This window comes from Diaphorina citri, unplaced genomic scaffold (genome assembly GCF_000475195.1).
Source record: "Diaphorina citri unplaced genomic scaffold, Diaci psyllid genome assembly version 1.1 scaffold277, whole genome shotgun sequence".
Lineage (NCBI taxonomy): Eukaryota > Metazoa > Arthropoda > Insecta > Hemiptera > Psyllidae > Diaphorina > Diaphorina citri.
The window spans coordinates 22,815-40,210 of NW_007377713.1; the positions used below are offsets into that span (position 1 = coordinate 22,815).

Sequence of the window (17,396 nt, forward strand, 5' to 3'; positions counted from 1 at the left end):
AATTTCTTCCTTGCTCCTTGAATGTACTCAAATGATTGGGGGGAAAAATGATAGAAAAAACCGGCCATAGAAGAGTGATAATGTATTTACTTAAAGCAAAAGATTACTTAGCTTACCTAGGTATACAGCGGGGGAATGCTGCAAGCATTCTTGGAGCTCTTCCCTCAGACGGAAACCTAGATTCCATTTTTTACTTTCCTTATCCTATAGGAAGGAAAGTAATGTAATCGGGTCAAAATTTCGATGGTTAGTTTTTAGTGCCAAAACACGTTTTGAGGTCCCTAGAGCCTAAATCCAAAGTTTCAGCCATTGGTCCGTGTGTGTGTGTCTGTCTGTAAACAAAATATCTCGAGAACGATATGAGCTAGAGACTTGAAATTTGGTATGTAGTTCACAAATGTGACAAGGATGCAACTCAAAACGTTTGGTTGAGATGGTTGGCGCACCACCATGGCGCTAGTGCTTCTTTGCTGCAGCAAAATTTTTCTTTTTGATAAAAAAAAAAATCAGTCGACAGGTGTAAAAAGTGTAGTAATTTTTTGCCTGAAATCAAATTTGTCCCCTTTAGTTTTTATTGGAATTAAACCACTCTGAACTTTTTTAATTAGCTTAATTCTAGTTCGGTTTCCGAGTTTATTTTCGCTACGGCTCTTTTCCTCGACAGCTCGCAGTACGCATGTTCCTCATTCGAATGCTGATACAGACGTCCATCTTTGTCCGAGAAATTTCGGGTGAAGGAAGAAGTACGAAGTGAAAATCTTTAGTTTTTATTGGAATTAAACCACTGTGAACTTTTTTAATTAATTAGCTTAATTCTAGTTCGGTTTCCGAGTTTATTTTCGCTACGGCTCTTTTCCTCGGCAGCTCGCTGTACGCATGTTCCTCATTCGAATGCTGATACAGACGTCCATCTTTGTCCGAGAAATTTCGGGTGAAGGAAGAAGTACGAAGTGAAAATGGAAATTCAAACAGACCTGGGCGAAGTTATTTTCTTCCTGAGCAAGTTTATCGCCTAGGAGAGAGACCAAATGTATTCCTTACATTGTACAACGTAAGTTTCTTTTGCTTCTTTAGAATCGCGAAGCTAAGTAGATGGCGTATTGCAGTTCCCTTCCTCTGCTCTTGCATACGAAATGAGACAAATTTTTCACTATTGACAAAGGTGGATCGAGGGATCGAACTCACGCCCTCCTGATTACCTGGCGAGCGTCTTGACCACTACGCCACCGAGGCAGGTGAGACTAAGTTCTATAGTTAACCGAACCCCTAGTAGGTAACTATTCCTCTCTATTCTCCCCCCAGTTGGTGATGGAGTATTGTCTAGGATCGGCCTCGGATATCATCGAGGTTCAAAGTGAAAATGGAAATTCAAACAGACCTGGGCGAAGTTATTTTCTTCCTGAGCAAGTTTATCGCCTAGGAGAGAGACCAAATGTATTCCTTACATTGTACAACGTAAGTGTCTTTTGCTTCTTTAGAATCGCGATGCCAAGTAGATGGCGTATTGCAGTTCCCTTCCTCTGCTCTTGCATACGAAATGAGACAAATTTTTCACTATTGACAAAGGTGGATCGAACGGGAGTTTCATGTTGAGGGAATGGGGAATAGATTGCAACAGCTGAAGTGTTTCACCGAACACTTTGCCCTTTTCAATTTAAGTAGATGGCGTATTGCAGTTCCCTTCCTCTGCTCTTGCATACGAAATGAGACAAATTTTTCACTATTGACAAAGGTGGATCGAACGGAAGTTTCATGTTGAGGGAATGGGGAATAGATTGCAACAGCTGAAGTGTTTCACCGAACACTTTGCCCTTTTCAATTGTGTTGAAAGTCTCCTCCGGCAACTCAAACATCCGAACACGATAGAGTATCGGGGCTGCTATCTACGCGATCATACGGCATGGGTGAGAACTTTTTTTTTTTTTTAACAAGTTTCCATTTATTTTTGATCGATAAAAAACTCAGAACATACATTTTTTTATAAATGGTATACCCTTCAATTGTGTCTTGAAAGTCTATTCAGTGTTGATGTGTTTTTGTCAAGAGAGTGTGAAGAGAGGTTTTCATTAGAAGCCGAGGAAAAATGAATTGACTGGTGATCACTTTTTCTTTTACTGAATTGACCTGTCTGTTTCCTTTTGTAATAAGAAAGACTTTTTTCAAAAGGTCAGTGACCTTTTTTCAAAACCAACTCTGTATCCACAATCAGTAAGGTGGTGTACCCTATCTACCATTTGTCAATACTTGATAACCAATTACATTACATTGAAATGGGGGTCTTCTCTGACGAATTTCCTTGTGCGGAGTCCAGTATGTAGGACTAATGCACCCCAAACATTTAGGTGTATCATTGAACAAATGAAGGACTAATGCACCCCAAACATTTAGGTGTATCATTGAACAAATGAAGAGAGCTCGAAGTGGTAAGTATAGACCTTGTGAGTTATTTTGACCACAAACCTACCATTACAAATACTCTACATATTTAGACTGTCAGCGGAGGACTGAGGAGTCACCTGTTCAAATTGACTTAAACGCCAACAAGAAAGAAGTTAGCTCAATTGAAATCGTTAAAGAACTTCTTAACGGGGTTTACGAGGGTTTCCTTTCATTTCGACAAAAAAAAAATCAACTTGATACTATCTAATATTAAAAGTCTAATATTTCACTTTATTAAATCCTAATAAAGTGTTATATAATAATAATATTAAAAATAATTAAAATAATAATGGTAATAAATAAAATAAATAAGGTAAACACAACCTAACCTAATTTCATCTGTCGGGACTCCATATGAGCCCATTTTTATACTAAGTTCTATAGTTAACCGAACCCCTAGTAGGTAACTATTCCTCTCTATTCTCTCCCCAGTTGGTGATGGAGTATTGTCTAGGATCGGCCTCGGATATCATCGAGGTTCACAAGCGACCTCTGAAGGAGGAAGAAATAGCGGCCATCTGTAGTGGCGTATTGCGAGGTCTCAACTATCTACACTCCCTGGGACGCATACATCGGGATGTCAAAGCCGGCAATATTCTGCTCACTGAGACCGGCACTGTCAAACTGGGTGAGTTGTTATCCAAGTCTAGTTAACTTGGAGTGTAGCGTCTCTGCCTTGTAAGCGCTAGGTCCCACCGCCGGCGTTCGATTCGATTTTTCCAATTTTGGTGAAATTTGGCAAACATGTGTACCTGACACTTGAAAAGCATTTTTGTTCATTTGGCTAATTTGGCAGGCCTAGTGGACCTTTCTAGCTAAATTTCTTTAGAATTTTATCTTGACTCTGAGTTACTTCTACAGATCAGTGGAACACAAGACATCTAGGTACTGTCGATGTCGTCCTAGATAAAATAAATATTATCGAGACTTCATTTTATTTATTTTTACATTTGAATAACAATTACAAGGTGATCGCGTCTGCCTTGTAATCGCTAGGTCGTGGGTTCGATTCCCACCCGGGGGGGGAACTTTCTCCTAATTTATTTTTATTTATTTACAATATAAACGGTTTCCCTTTACTATCTATTACAAATCAAACACGGAAAACTATCAAAAACGGAAAATAAACGGGGAAAAAAATACCTATATTGCCTATCTAATAATATTTAACTGGCCTAGCTAAACAGGCAAGTTTTTTTTTTTAATCTAATTTACCTTCCCACTTGTTTGGTTTGTACAGCGGATTTTGGTTCAGCCAGTATCAAGTGTCCTGCTAACAGTTTCGTGGGCAACAAGTTTTTTTTTATATTGAATCTAATTTACCTTCCCACTTGTTTGGTTTGTACAGCGGATTTTGGTTCAGCCAGTATCAAGTGTCCTGCTAACAGTTTCGTGGCAAGTTTTTTTTTTTTTTAATTGAATCTAATTTAGCTTTCCACTTGTTTGGTTTGTACAGCGGATTTTGGTTCAGCCAGTATCAAGTGTCCTGCTAACAGTTTCGTGGGCACTCCCTATTGGATGGCACCTGAAGTGATTCTAGCTATGGATGAGGGTCAATATGATGGCAAGGTAGACGTGTGGTCTCTGGGAATCACGTGTATTGAATTGGGTAAGTTCCAATGTCATTCCCCCCTCCTTAAAAATGAAACACCCTGATACATCAGACTCCTGTGTTCTGTGTCGTAGCAATGTTTCAAAACGGTGTGTTTTCACACAAAAAAGTCACAGGGAAATTTACGACATTCGCCCCTCCTTAAAGATGAAACACCTGATACATCAGACTCCTGTGTTCTGTGTCGTAGCAATGTGTTCAAAACGGTGTGTTTTTACACAAAAAAATCACAGGGAAATTTACGAATTTGTCAACTTTCCATTGATCTTTCCAGTTTTTTTTTTCACATGTTTTTTTAAAAGTGTGATATTAACTTTAAAACTCAAAGATGTTTTTACTTGCATACTAACTTCAAAGTTTTAAAACTGACGGATGTTCTTGTGTGCATACTAGCTTCAAAACTGTTCATAGTGCATCAATAAATTCAATTCAGACAGTTCAATTCTCTTTGCACTCGAATAAAAACAAATGAAAACCTTAATCAATGTCAGGACAAGGAGTTATAGGTAGTTTCCCCATGATTAATCACAGTTTTATTTTATGTTAATTGAATTCCAGTTAGGATCAAGAAAATAAAAATGATCAAAAAGTTAGGAAACATTGCTTCCTTCAAAGGTTAGAACTAGAACAGCAGCGTGCTAAGCAATATATTTTGAGAGATTCACTCCAGAAAAGAGAGACAAATTTTATTGTAACCCCTTCTGTAGCAAAAGGGTTGAGGAATTAAAAATAATTAGACCTGACTGTTACCTAGCTCAGATAGTATAAGGCTAACCAGGGACCTTGGTTTAGGGCCATATTTATGTACAAAATACTGGCTTTCAAGCTGCACTGAATCATCATTCCCAAACATCTGATTAAATGTAAATGCAGTTTCTTTGTGTTATTATGTCACAACTTTGGTGCTCACTGCAGCATTGTAGGATTTTCCTAAATCCAATGTTTACCTACCATGCTGGCACCGGTCGCTATGCGCATTTATATGTCATAGCTACTCATTTCCCTCACGAGGCTGAGTGGGCCCATAACAGCCAGTCACGGAATCAATCATTTGCATGATACAAATTTCTTGACCCCGCCGGGAATCAAACCCAGGTCTCCCACGTGCAAGGCAAGTGCAGTGACCACTATGCCATGGGAGCTGACTGCACATCTGATTAAAGATCAGTCAAATCTGATTCTGACTTGAGAGCAAGTATTTTTGTTAATATAATGGGGTGTTGGACATTAACCTTTGAGCTGTAAGGTGTAACCCACAGGTTGAACAACCCTAGGCAAGAGCAGTAGGGCCATCTTTTTAGTGTTAGGATTATTCCAAAAAAAAAGATAAGTACCTACTTGAGACTTTTGATTTTTCCTTGAGACTTACCCAAAATCAATCCAAGACCCTAGAGATTATCAAAGCATTTGTTCAGTAGATTTCTTGTTCTTTTTCTGATGTCAACTAATAAAACCACGTTTTATCTACAGGGCAAGTTTTTTAGCCCCTAACAGCCCTGTTAAGCCTCTACCTTCAAATCAAGTGGAACTTAACTTAACAGGCTGCTATCTTAACCTAACCAGCCTTCTATGGGCTGAAAAAATATTGGTGAAATCCACACAAGTACAAAAGTACACTACTTAAGGCTGGATTTCACCAATATTTTTTCTGCCTCTTGAAGGCCTGCTGACAGGAGAGGGAGGTTAAAACAGAAGATGAGTGAAAGAGAGAAGAGAGGAAGAAGAAATGTGTAGCAATGTTCAAGTTACCTTGAAAAAATCTACTTTAGTAAATACCTATATATTTTTTTCTGAAAGAAGTTTGATAGAGGGAACTGTAACAGCGGAGGTGTTATCCCGAAATGGATGAGAGATAGAGGACAGGATAAGAGAAAGCCAATGGATCCAAGTAGTAAAACAATAGAACAGTTGCGCTTACTTGGGTGATGTTTCAAAGTTAAAAAGCAGGGAAAATGAGGGATTCCGGAACTTTTCTTTTTTCTTCCACGACTTCTAGATCCCGAGATAAATCGATTTTTAAATACCGGTAAATCGTGAACTCTGACGTCACGGCATACGTTCCCGTACGCGATGACGTCACATCAAATGTCCCAAGCAAAGCTCCCTCGCAGGCAACACATTAATCTGTTTGTGCGCATACGTTTCTGCGCATCTCCTAAAGTCAGAGTTCAGGACTCTGACGGAAAATAAAAATTGAATTTTCGACCTTTTACAGTTATTTTTTCGGAGTTTCGACCTCAGATTTGGATTTTTCACAACTTTTTTCATAGAAATCGACCTTTTAATCATAAATTTTACCCAAGTGCAACTGCTCCATTGGATAGTTAATAATACCTAATGGAAACAATGGTTCAATAAAAGTATGCCAGATCTTCTCCAAGCAGCCCATAACAAGAATGAATTGCCAACGTTCTAGAGAAATGGCACCAAAAGAAGAAGAATGGGCATTTTGACAATCGATTTTTTTTCTTTGAATGTGGCCTCCAGTGTCCAGTCTTACGGATTAGGCTGTGGAGGCTAGATACAGCCTTTTCATCCAGGACGAGTTTTTGAAATTCCTTTTTATATTTTTTTTTGTAGAATATTTCTCTACTTCTGTATTTACTTTACCTTTGGTTTAAAGACTACTATTTTATTAATGTATGTAGGTATGTATTTTATTTTTTATCTATGGTTTAAGGCTAGCTTGTTTATTTATCTGTATAAATCTTGACTTAGATTGTTTCATTGTTTTGTTTTGTTTGTTCATACCAGAGTTCTTGTCAAATCTATGGTTTAAAGCTAGCTTGTTTATTTATCTGTATAAATCTTGACTTAGATTGTTTCATTGTTTTGTTTTGTTTGTTCATACCAGAGTTCTTGTCAAATATTATAGCTAAATAAATGGAATTTGACAAAAAGCATATACCTACTGTGTAAAAATGCTTCTTCTTTTTAGTCCGTCCTTCCTTTATTATTACTAATAATAAAAGGTATAAGGGACGGACTATTGTATTCGCTTCGGTGTCGTCTGTCGGTTGGCGGTTTTTGACCGTTTTTTGGCGGTTTTTGACCGTTTTTTGGCGGCTATACCGACTAAACGGTTAGAGATATTGTAAAAGTTTGGCCATAAGAACAAGAACACCCAAAATAAGCATCATTCAATAGGATGAGGAAAGTCGTGTGATGTCCACACCAGATTTTTTTATTAGTAGAAATAAAGTTTCAGTACTCTGCTTTCTCCCTCTCCAATGATTGACATTTGCTCCTGTACCCACATTTTATAGATGTAATAAGTATATCCACTTTGTTTGCCCCCCCCCCATGTATAAGTAGGTATTTGACACCTTGTGTTGTGTTTGGTTCGTAGGCCGGGGAGCCTCAAGGACCCGGAGATCGCGGAGTTGTTTGACAAGGAGGACCCGGAGAAGATCTTCGAGGACCTGCGAGAGATCGGGCATGGCAGTTTCGGCGCGGTGTACTACGCGCGCTGTCTGGTGTCGCGCGAGATAGTCGCCATCAAGAAGATGTCCTACCTGGGCAAGCAGTGCGCGGAGAAGTGGGCAGATATATTGAAGGAGATTCGATTTCTCCGGCAACTCAAACATCCGAACACGATAGAGTATCGGGGCTGCTATCTACGCGACCATACGGCATGGGTGAGAACTTGATAACCATTTACATTACATTGAAATGGGGGTCTTCTCCGACGAATTTTCTTGTGCGGAGTCCAATATGTAGGACTAATGCACATTTCGGTTTTGACTTTTTTAATTAAATTATTACTGGGATTTAATCTCTTTTTTTTTATCATTGTCTAAGATTCTCTGTACTAAATGTATACATTTTGCCAATAAAGCCTTGTGCGGAGTTCAATATGTAGGACTAATGCACATTTCGGTTTTGACTTTTTTAATTAAATTATTACTGGGATTTAATCTCTTTTTTTTATCATTGTCTAAGATTCTCTGTACTAAATGTATACATTTTGCCAATAAAGAAATTACATTACAATGCATCCCAAACATTTAGGTGTATCATTGAACAAATGACGAGAGCTCGAAGTGGTAAGTATAGACCTTGTAATTTATTTTGACCACAAACCTACCATTACAAATACTCTATTTAGACTGTCAGCGGAGGACTGAGGAGTCCCTTTTTGTCACCTGTTCAAATTGACTTGAAGGCCAACATGAAAGAAGTTAGCTCAATTGAAATCGTTAAAGAACTTTTTAACAGGGTTTACAAGGGTTTCCTTTCATTTCGACAAAAAAAAAAAAAAAAAAAAAAAAAAAAAAAAGTATGAAAGTAAGGCATAGGGTGAGTCAGCAGAGTATGAAGGTAAGACATAGGATGAGTCAGCAGCAGAGTATGAAGGTAAGACATAGGATGGAATGGAAAATGATAGAAAAAACCGGCGATGGAAAAGTGATAATGTATTTACTTAAAGCAAAAGATTACTTAGCTTACCTAGGTATACAGCGGGGGAATGCTGCAAGCATTCTTGGAGCTCTTCCCTCAGAGGGAAACCTAGATTCCATTTTTTACTTTCCTTATCCTATAGGAAGGAAAGTAATGTAATCGGCCCAAAATTTCGATGGTCAGTTTTTAGTGCCAAAACACGTTTTGAGGTCCCTAGAGCCTAAATCCAAAGTTTCAGCCATTGGTCCGTGTGTGTGTCTGTCTGTAAACAAAATATCTCGAGAACGGTAAGAGCTAGAGACTTGAAAATTGGTATGTAGATGTCAAGTGTGACAAGGATGCGACACGAAACTTTTGGTTGAGATAGGTGCTGCGGTTGGCGGTATTTTGACCATTTTTTGGCGGTTTTCAGCTATACCGACTAAACGGTAAGCATCATTCAATAGGATGAGGAAAGTCGTGTGATGTTCACACCAGATTTTTATTAGTAAAAATAAAGTTTCAGTACTCTGCTTTCTCCCTCTCCAATGATTGACATTATTTGCTCCTGTACCCACATTTTATAGATGTAATAACTATATCCACTTTGTTTGCCCCCCCCCCATGTATAAGTAGGTATTTGGCAACTTGTGTTGTGTTTATCCTAATAAAGTGTTATATAATAATAATAATAATTAAAATAATAATGATAATAAATAAAATAAATAAGGTAAACACAACCTAACCTACTTTCATCTGTTGGGACTCCATATCAGCCCATTTTTAGACTAAGTTCTATAGTTAACCGAACCCCTAGTAGAATAGAATAGAATAGAATATACCTTATTTATCCTGCCAGAATGAGACTGAAAAGTCCCTTTCACTTTATTAAATCCTAATAAAGTGTTATATAATAATAATAATAATTAAAATAATAATGATAATAAATAAAATAAATAAGGTAAACACAACCTAACCTACTTTCATCTGTTGGGACTCCATATCAGCCCATTTTTAGACTAAGTTCTATAGTTAACCGAACCCCTAGTAGAATAGAATAGAATAGAATATACCTTATTTATCCTGCCAGAATGAGACTGAAAAGTCCCTTTCACTTTATTAAATCCTAATAAAGTGTTATATAATAATAATAATAATTAAAATAATAATGATAATAAATAAAATAAATAAGGTAAACACAACCTAACCTACTTTCATCTGTTGGGACTCCATATCAGCCCATTTTTAGACTAAGTTCTATAGTTAACCGAACCCCTAGTAGAATAGAATAGAATAGAATATACCTTATTTATCCTGCCAGAATGAGACTGAAAAGTCCCTTTCACTTTATTAAATCCTAATAAAGTGTTATATAATAATAATAATAATTAAAATAATAATGATAATAAATAAAATAAATAAGGTAAACACAACCTAACCTACTTTCATCTGTTGGGACTCCATATCAGCCCATTTTTAGACTAAGTTCTATAGTTAACCGAACCCCTAGTAGAATAGAATAGAATAGAATATACCTTATTTATCCTGCCAGAATGAGACTGAAAAGTCCCTTTCACTTTATTAAATCCTAATAAAGTGTTATATAATAATAATAATAATTAAAATAATAATGATAATAAATAAAATAAATAAGGTAAACACAACCTAACCTACTTTCATCTGTTGGGACTCCATATCAGCCCATTTTTAGACTAAGTTCTATAGTTAACCGAACCCCTAGTAGAATAGAATAGAATAGAATATACCTTATTTATCCTGCCAGAATGAGACTGAAAAGTCCCTTTCACTTTATTAAATCCTAATAAAGTGTTATATAATTCCTTGTTTGGAACAATAAAATAAAGAACACCTAGACAAGAAAAAGAAAAGTCCCTAGTAGGTAACTATTCCTCTCTATTCTCCCCCCAGTTGGTGATGGAGTATTGTCTAGGATCGGCCTCGGATATCATCGAGGTTCACTGGATCGAACGGGAGTTTCATGTTGAGGGAATGGGGAATAGATTGCAACAGCTGAAGTGTTTCACCGAACACTTTGCCCTTTTCAATTTCGAGGTTCACAAGCGACCTCTGAAGGAGGAAGAAATAGCGGCCATCTGTAGTGGCGTATTGCGAGGTCTCAACTATCTACACTCCCTGGGACGCATACATCGGGATGTCAAAGCCGGCAATATTCTGCTCACTGAGACCGGCACTGTCAAACTGGGTGAGTTGTTATCCAAGTCTGGTTAACTTGGAGTGTAGCTTCTCTGCCTTGTGAGCGCTAGGTCCCGCCGCCGGCGGCGTTCGATTCGATTTTTCCAATTTTGGTGAAATTTGGCAAACATGTGTACCTGTACTTAACACTTGAAAAGCATATTTGTTCATTTGGCTAATTTGGCAGGCCTAGTGGACTTTCCTTGAATAAACCAGCCTAGTTAGCTTAGTCAATAGTGCGTCTGCCTTGTAAGCGCTAGGCCGCGGGTTCGATTCCCGCCCGGGGCGGATTTTATCCTAATGGGATGATGTTCGTTCTCGGAACGGCAGGCTTTTTCCTATTCTGTCTTCCTTCTCTCTTCGATTTCGGGACGATAAGACCCTAGCAGTTACAGTTCCCTCTGTCAAACCTCTTAAAAAAACGATTCGATTTTTCCAATTTTGGTGAAATTTGGCAAACATGTGTACCTGACACTTGAAAAGCATATTTGTTCATTTGGCTAATATGGCAGGCCTAGTGGACCTTTCTAGCTAAATTTATTTAGAAATTTATCTTGACTCCGAGTGACTTCTACAGATCAGTGGAACACAAGACATGTAGGTACTCTCGATGTCGTCCTAGATAAAATAAATATTATCGAGACTTCATTTTATTTATTTTTACATTTGAATAACAATTACAAGGTGATCTCGCATCTGCCTTGTAATCGCTAGGTCGTGGGTTCGATTCCTACCCGGGAGGGGGGAACTTTCTCCTAAACAGGCAAGTTTTTTTTCTAAAATTGAATCTAATTTACCTTCCCACTTGTTTGGTTTGTACAGCGGATTTTGGTTCAGCCAGTATCAAGTGTCCTGCTAACAGTTTCGTGGGCACTCCCTATTGGATGGCACCTGAAGTGATTCTAGCTATGGATGAGGGTCAATATGATGGCAAGGTGGACGTGTGGTCTCTGGGAATCACGTGTATTGAATTGGGTAAGTTCCAATGACATTCCCCCCTCCTTAAAAATGAAACACCTGATACATCAGACTCCTGTGTTCTGTGTCGTAGCAATGTTTCAAAACGGTGTGTTTTCACACAAAAAAGTCACAGGGAAATTTACGATGGTCTCTGGGAATCACGTGTATTGAATTGGGTAAGTTCCAATGTCATTCCCCTCCTTAAAAATGAAACACCTGATACATCAAACTCCTGTGTTCTGTGTCGTAGCAATGTTTCAAAACGGTGTGTTTTCACACAAAAAAGTCACAGGGAAATTTACGAATTTGTCAACTTTCCATTGATCTTTCCAGTTTTGTTTTCACATGTCTTTTTAAAAGTGTGTATTAAACTTTAAATCTCAAAGATGTTTTTACTTGCATACTAACTTCAAAGTTTTAAAACTGACGGATGTTCTTGTGTGCATACTAGCTTCAAAACTGTTCATGATGTTTTTACTTGCATACTAACTTCAAAGTTTTAAAACTGACGGATGTTCTTGTGTGCATACTAGCTTCAAAACTGTTCATATTGCACCAATAAATTCAATTCAGTTGCAATTCTCTTTGCACTCGAATAAAAACAAATGAAAACCTTAATCAATGTCAGGACAAGGAGTTATAGTTTCCCTCAGTAAATAACTCAATTAAAACCATTTCCTTTGGTACAGCGGAGCGCAAGCCCCCATACTTCAATATGAACGCGATGAGTGCCCTGTATCACATCGCTCAGAATGACACCCCGTGTCTGCAATCCTCGGACTGGTCCGATACGTCCTGTTACAGCGGAGCGCAAGCCCCCCTACTTCAATATGAACGCGATGAGTGCCCTGTATCACATCGCTCAGAATGACACCCCGTGTCTGCAATCCTCGGACTGGTCCGTAATTAAAACCATTTCCTCTACAGCGGAGCGCAAACCCCCCTACTTCAACATGAACGCGATGAGTGCCCTGTATCACATCGCTCAGAATGACACCCCGTGTCTGCAATCCTCGGACTGGTCCGATACGTTCGCTCACTTCGTGTCCTCCTGTCTGGCCAAGAACCCGGCCGACCGGCCTAGCTCCGGCCGTCTCCTCACGCATGATCTAGTGACACGGCCTCGGTCCCCCTCGGTACTGGTGGATCTGATCCGGAGGACGAAGGCCGCGGTGAGGGATCTGGACAATCTCAACTATCGCAAGATGAAGAAGATCCTCATGGCGGACGGTGCAGACACGGAGAGTACCATAGATCCTGATGGTGAGTAGTAATAGGAAATGCTTATAGGACTAAAAAATCCCTTTACTCCAGCAGTAGGCCACCACCACTAACATTGTGGTCAAATTCTCAAATCATATTGATGATGAAATTCCATACCTCGGCTGGGATTGAACTCACGACCTCCTATTTACTATTATTCTCAAATCATATTGATGATGAAATTCCATACCTCGGCTGGGATTGAACTCACGACCTCCTATTTACTAGGTGAGCATCTACACCGAGGCACTGAGTAATGCTTAATCTTACCACAGAGAGTTTGCAGTTAATTCAGAGTTCGAGAAATACTGGCCTGTGGTGATGTCAAAGAAACCCACTCAGTCAATGGCTCAGTCCGTAAACAAGCAAAGTGCCAGCCTAGTTAGCTTAGTTGGTAGTGCGTCTGCCTTGTAAGCGCTAGGCCGTGGGTTCGATTCCCACCCGGGGCGGATTTTCCTATTTACCAGGTGAGCATCTACACCAAGGCACTGAGTAATGCCCAATCTTACTACAGAGTGTTTTCAGTTAATTCAGAGTTCGAGAAATACTGGCCTGTGGTGATGTCAAAGAAACCCACTCAGTCCGTAAACAAGCAAAGTTTTTTTTTGTAATTTAGGTATTTGAGAACTTTCTATTTATTTGTTATTCAATACAAATCTCTCAATATAAGAAAAAGAAAAATATTCAAAAAATAGTGTACCCATTGATAAAAGCAAGGGCTTGTGCCACGGATGGGGGAAAATGTAATGTATTTAATAAATAAATGTATTTAATAAAAATGTATTTAATAAATAATCCCCGTCTCTTCTCGAACAGATACTCCGGATGAGCAGGCAGGTAACGATAGCTCCAAGTCCAACTCAATCACATCGGAACACTCAGTCCAGTCTGTAGGTGTGATCTATTAAACCTCTTAAAAAAAAAAAAATCTCTTCTCCAACAGATACTCCGGATGAGCAGGCAGGTAACGATAGCTCCAAGTCCAACTCAATCACATCGGAACACTCAGTCCAGTCTGTAGGCGTGGGTGTCAACCCGCATGATCCCACTCCTAACTCTTCTAGTCAAGCTCATAACAGACATCATCACCATCATCCAGTCACTCATCTGAGTCAACATTCCTACAACAATAATAACAGTAAGGTAAGTGCCATAGCTTACAAAAAAATCTGGTGTGAACATCACACGACTTTCTATTACATTTGCGGAATACGTATTTGAAAAAAAAAATATAAAAAAATGAAAATTTATACTATCTAATATTAAAAGTCTAATATTTCACTTTATTAAATCGTAATAAAGTGTTAAACCTATAATAATAATGATAATAAATAAAATAAATAAGTTAAACACAACCTAACCTAACCTAATTTCATCTGTTGGGACTCTATAATCAGCCCATTTTTAGACTAAGTTCTATAGTTAACTATTATTAATTAGATTCATATTAGACACCCAAATTAGATAATAAGAACCCTAGTCAAGTATAAAATAAGGTAAGCCATTATCTATAGTTAACCGAATCCCTAGTAGGTAACTATTCCTCTCTATTCTCCCCCCAGTTGGTGATGGAGTATTGTCTAGGATCGGCCTCGGACATCATCGAGGTTCACAAGCGACCTCTGAAGGAGGAAGAAATAGCGGCTATCTGTAGTGGCGTATTGCGAGGTCTCAACTATCTACACTCCCTGGGACGCATACATCGGGATGTTAAAGCCGGCAATATTCTGCTCACTGAGACCGGCACTGTCAAACTGGGTGAGTTGTTATCCAAGTCTCTGCCTTGTGCTTCCTATAGGATAAGGAAAGTAAAAAGAAGAAAAATATTCAATAAATAGTGTACCCATTGATAAAAGCAAGGGCTTGTGCCACGGATGGGGAAAAATGTAATGTATTTAGTAAATAAATAATCCCCCTCTCTTCTCGAACAGATACTCCGGATGAGCAGGCAGGTAATGATAGCTCCAAGTCCAACTCAATCACATCGGAACACTCAGTCCAGTCTGTAGGTGTGGGTGTCAACCCGCATGATCCCACTCCCAACTCTTCTAGTCAAGCTCATAACAGACATCATCACCATCATCCAGTCACTCATCTGAGTCAACATTCCTACAACAATAATAACAGTAAGGTAAGTGCCATAGCTTACGAAAAAAAAGCTAAAATTCTGATTCATTTTGATGGAAAATATTTTTAATCCTGAGATTAAGCTTCACTTTCAGTATTTTAACATTTTACAAAAAATATATATAATATATTTATATACATATATATATTTTAACAATCGCATTGCACAAATGTTTCCTGTGGGTTTTAGGCTCAAGTTGGAGCAGTGTGTCCAATATTTCAGTGATTCTCTTAATTTAGACATGTGTTTGCTACCCGTGGACTGGTGTGTTAATTCCTTGTGGTTGTGGTTTGTTCTCAGGGTTCATACAGCAACTCCATCTCTACTGTAAGTAGCAGTGGGGGCGGGAGAGATGTGGGCTCGGGCAGTATGGACCGGGATAGAGACAGCGGTAGACACCAGGGGGCACATCATAGTGGTGCAGGAGGAGGAAGTAATAATGTGGGCGGCGGAGGAGGGGGAGGAGCCCCGAACAACTTTGCCACTATTCGGACGACATCAATTGTCACCAAACAACAGAAGGAACATATGCAGGTGAAGTGGGGGCGGGAGAGATGTGGGCTCGGGCAGTATGGATCGGGATAGAGACAGCAGTAGACACCAGGGGGCACATCATAGCGGTGCAGGAGGGGGAAGTAATAATGTGGGCGGAGGAGGAGGGGGAGGAGCCCCAAACAACTTCGCCACTATTCGGACGACATCAATTGTCACCAAACAACAGAAGGAACATATGCAGGTGAGTAAAAAGGAATTTCCATTGTGTTAAGCATATATGTTTCTCACAAATGTCGTTCCCTGCTTAATACACTATGCTCAATTTTATGACTTGACTTGGACTCGAACCACCAACCTCCAGATCCACAATTGTGTTAAGCATATATGTTTGTCACAAATGTCGTTCCCTGCTTAACACACTATGCTCAATTTTATGACTTGACTTGGACTCGAACCACCAACCTCCAGATCCAGAGTCCACCGCTCTAACCACTGCACCACTGAGGTTGGTTGTGCAGGTGAGTATTTTATGGAAAAATTTCGATAGAGGAAACTGCTGTAACAACACAGAGGTCTTAGTGTTCCGAAGTTGAAGAGAAAGGAGGACTTTTCCGACAAAATCACAACTTGAATTCGAAGATGATTGTTTAGACTCATGTGGTCTGTGTCATAGCATACTCATCCCGCAGTTTGTCCCACATCAGAGAAACAAAGCAAAGTGATAGGTGTAAGTAGGGTCATCGGCTACCTGATTTGATCTTTTGTGACTTTCCTTGAATAAACCAGCCTAGTTAGCTTAGTTGGTAGTGCGTCTGCCTTGTAAGCGCTAGGCCGCGGGTTCGATTCCCGCCCGGGACGGATTTTATCCTGACGAGATAAATGTTCGTTCTCGGAACGGCTGGCTTTCTCCTATCCTGTCTTCCTTCTCTCTCGATTTCGGGACGATAAGACATAGCAGTTACAGTTCCCTCTGTCCAAACCTCTGTGAAAAAAAAAAAATAAAAAAAAATTGGCTAATGTTGTTATTATTATTTTTTTCTCTCTCTCTCACGTTCCAGGAGGAGATTGCACGAGCAGATGAGCGGATACAAGCGCATGCCGCCCGTGAACACCCAGGCTGCAACTGCTCAAACTAGAAGGAGAAATTGTAAAATAGGAGATGGATCAGCACAAGTCCACTGCTAGACAAGGAATACGAAGACTCTCCTGCAAGCAGTTCAGCCGAGAACTGGAGAAGTTGACGCTGAAGCACACCAGTGAGCTGGAAAAGAAGGTAAGTCAGCAGAGTATGAAGCTAAGGCAATAGGAAGAGTCAGCAGAGTATTGAAAGCTAAGGCATAGGATGAGTCAGCCAGAGTATGAAGCTAAGAACATAGGATTGAGGTCAGCAGAGTATGGAAGGTAAAACATAGGAATGAGTCAGCAGAGGTATGAAGGTAAGGCATAGGGATGGAGTCAGCGAGTATGAAGGTAAGGCATAGGGTGAGGTCAGCAGAGTAGAAAGGTAAGGCATAGGATGAGTTCAGCAGAGTATGAAGGTAAAGCGCATAGGATGAGTCAGCAGAGTAGAAAGGTAAGGCATAGGGTGAGTCAGCAGAGTCATGAAAGTAAGGCATAGGGTGAGTCAGCAGAGTATGAAGGTAAGACATAGGATGAGTCCAGCAGCAGAGTATGAAGGTAAGACATAGGATGGGGAATTATTTCCGTCCGTCTGAGCCTAACATTAAAGGACTATCAACACACAAATAATGTAGTGTGTGTTGCAAATGGTCGGGATCATGACCATTAGCCATTTTCCCTCTCGCATTTCCCAAATATTCCCATTTTCCTCTCGTCAAGTCGTCATGCGGTCCCAATGTAAAATACACACAACAATACAAATAAATAATAAAAGACAAAAATCTA

At 39.4% G+C, this 17,396-nt stretch overlaps 1 protein-coding gene and 1 long non-coding RNA gene across 2 annotated transcripts in view; both read left to right on the forward strand.

Moving 5' to 3' along the window:
* LOC103506960 (serine/threonine-protein kinase Tao) overlaps positions 1-17,396 on the forward strand; it is a 34,114-nt gene that overhangs the window by 3,334 nt on the left and 13,384 nt on the right. The window contains exons 2-10 of the mRNA XM_026821930.1: positions 7,401-7,689; positions 10,361-10,405; positions 10,505-10,655; positions 11,468-11,620; positions 12,533-12,868; positions 13,812-14,011; positions 14,431-14,626; positions 14,800-14,999; positions 15,297-15,530. Of these exons, the coding sequence (XP_026677731.1) occupies positions 7,401-7,689; positions 10,361-10,405; positions 10,505-10,655; positions 11,468-11,620; positions 12,533-12,868; positions 13,812-14,011; positions 14,431-14,626; positions 14,800-14,999; positions 15,297-15,530 (1,804 nt within the window). The remainder of the gene's footprint in view (positions 1-7,400; positions 7,690-10,360; positions 10,406-10,504; positions 10,656-11,467; positions 11,621-12,532; positions 12,869-13,811; positions 14,012-14,430; positions 14,627-14,799; positions 15,000-15,296; positions 15,531-17,396) is intronic.
* The window catches only part of LOC113466479, a 1,461-nt gene continuing 767 nt past the window's right edge, over positions 16,703-17,396 (forward strand). Inside the window, exon 1 of the long non-coding RNA XR_003390867.1 lies at positions 16,703-16,764. This is a non-coding gene — a long non-coding RNA (uncharacterized LOC113466479). The remainder of the gene's footprint in view (positions 16,765-17,396) is intronic.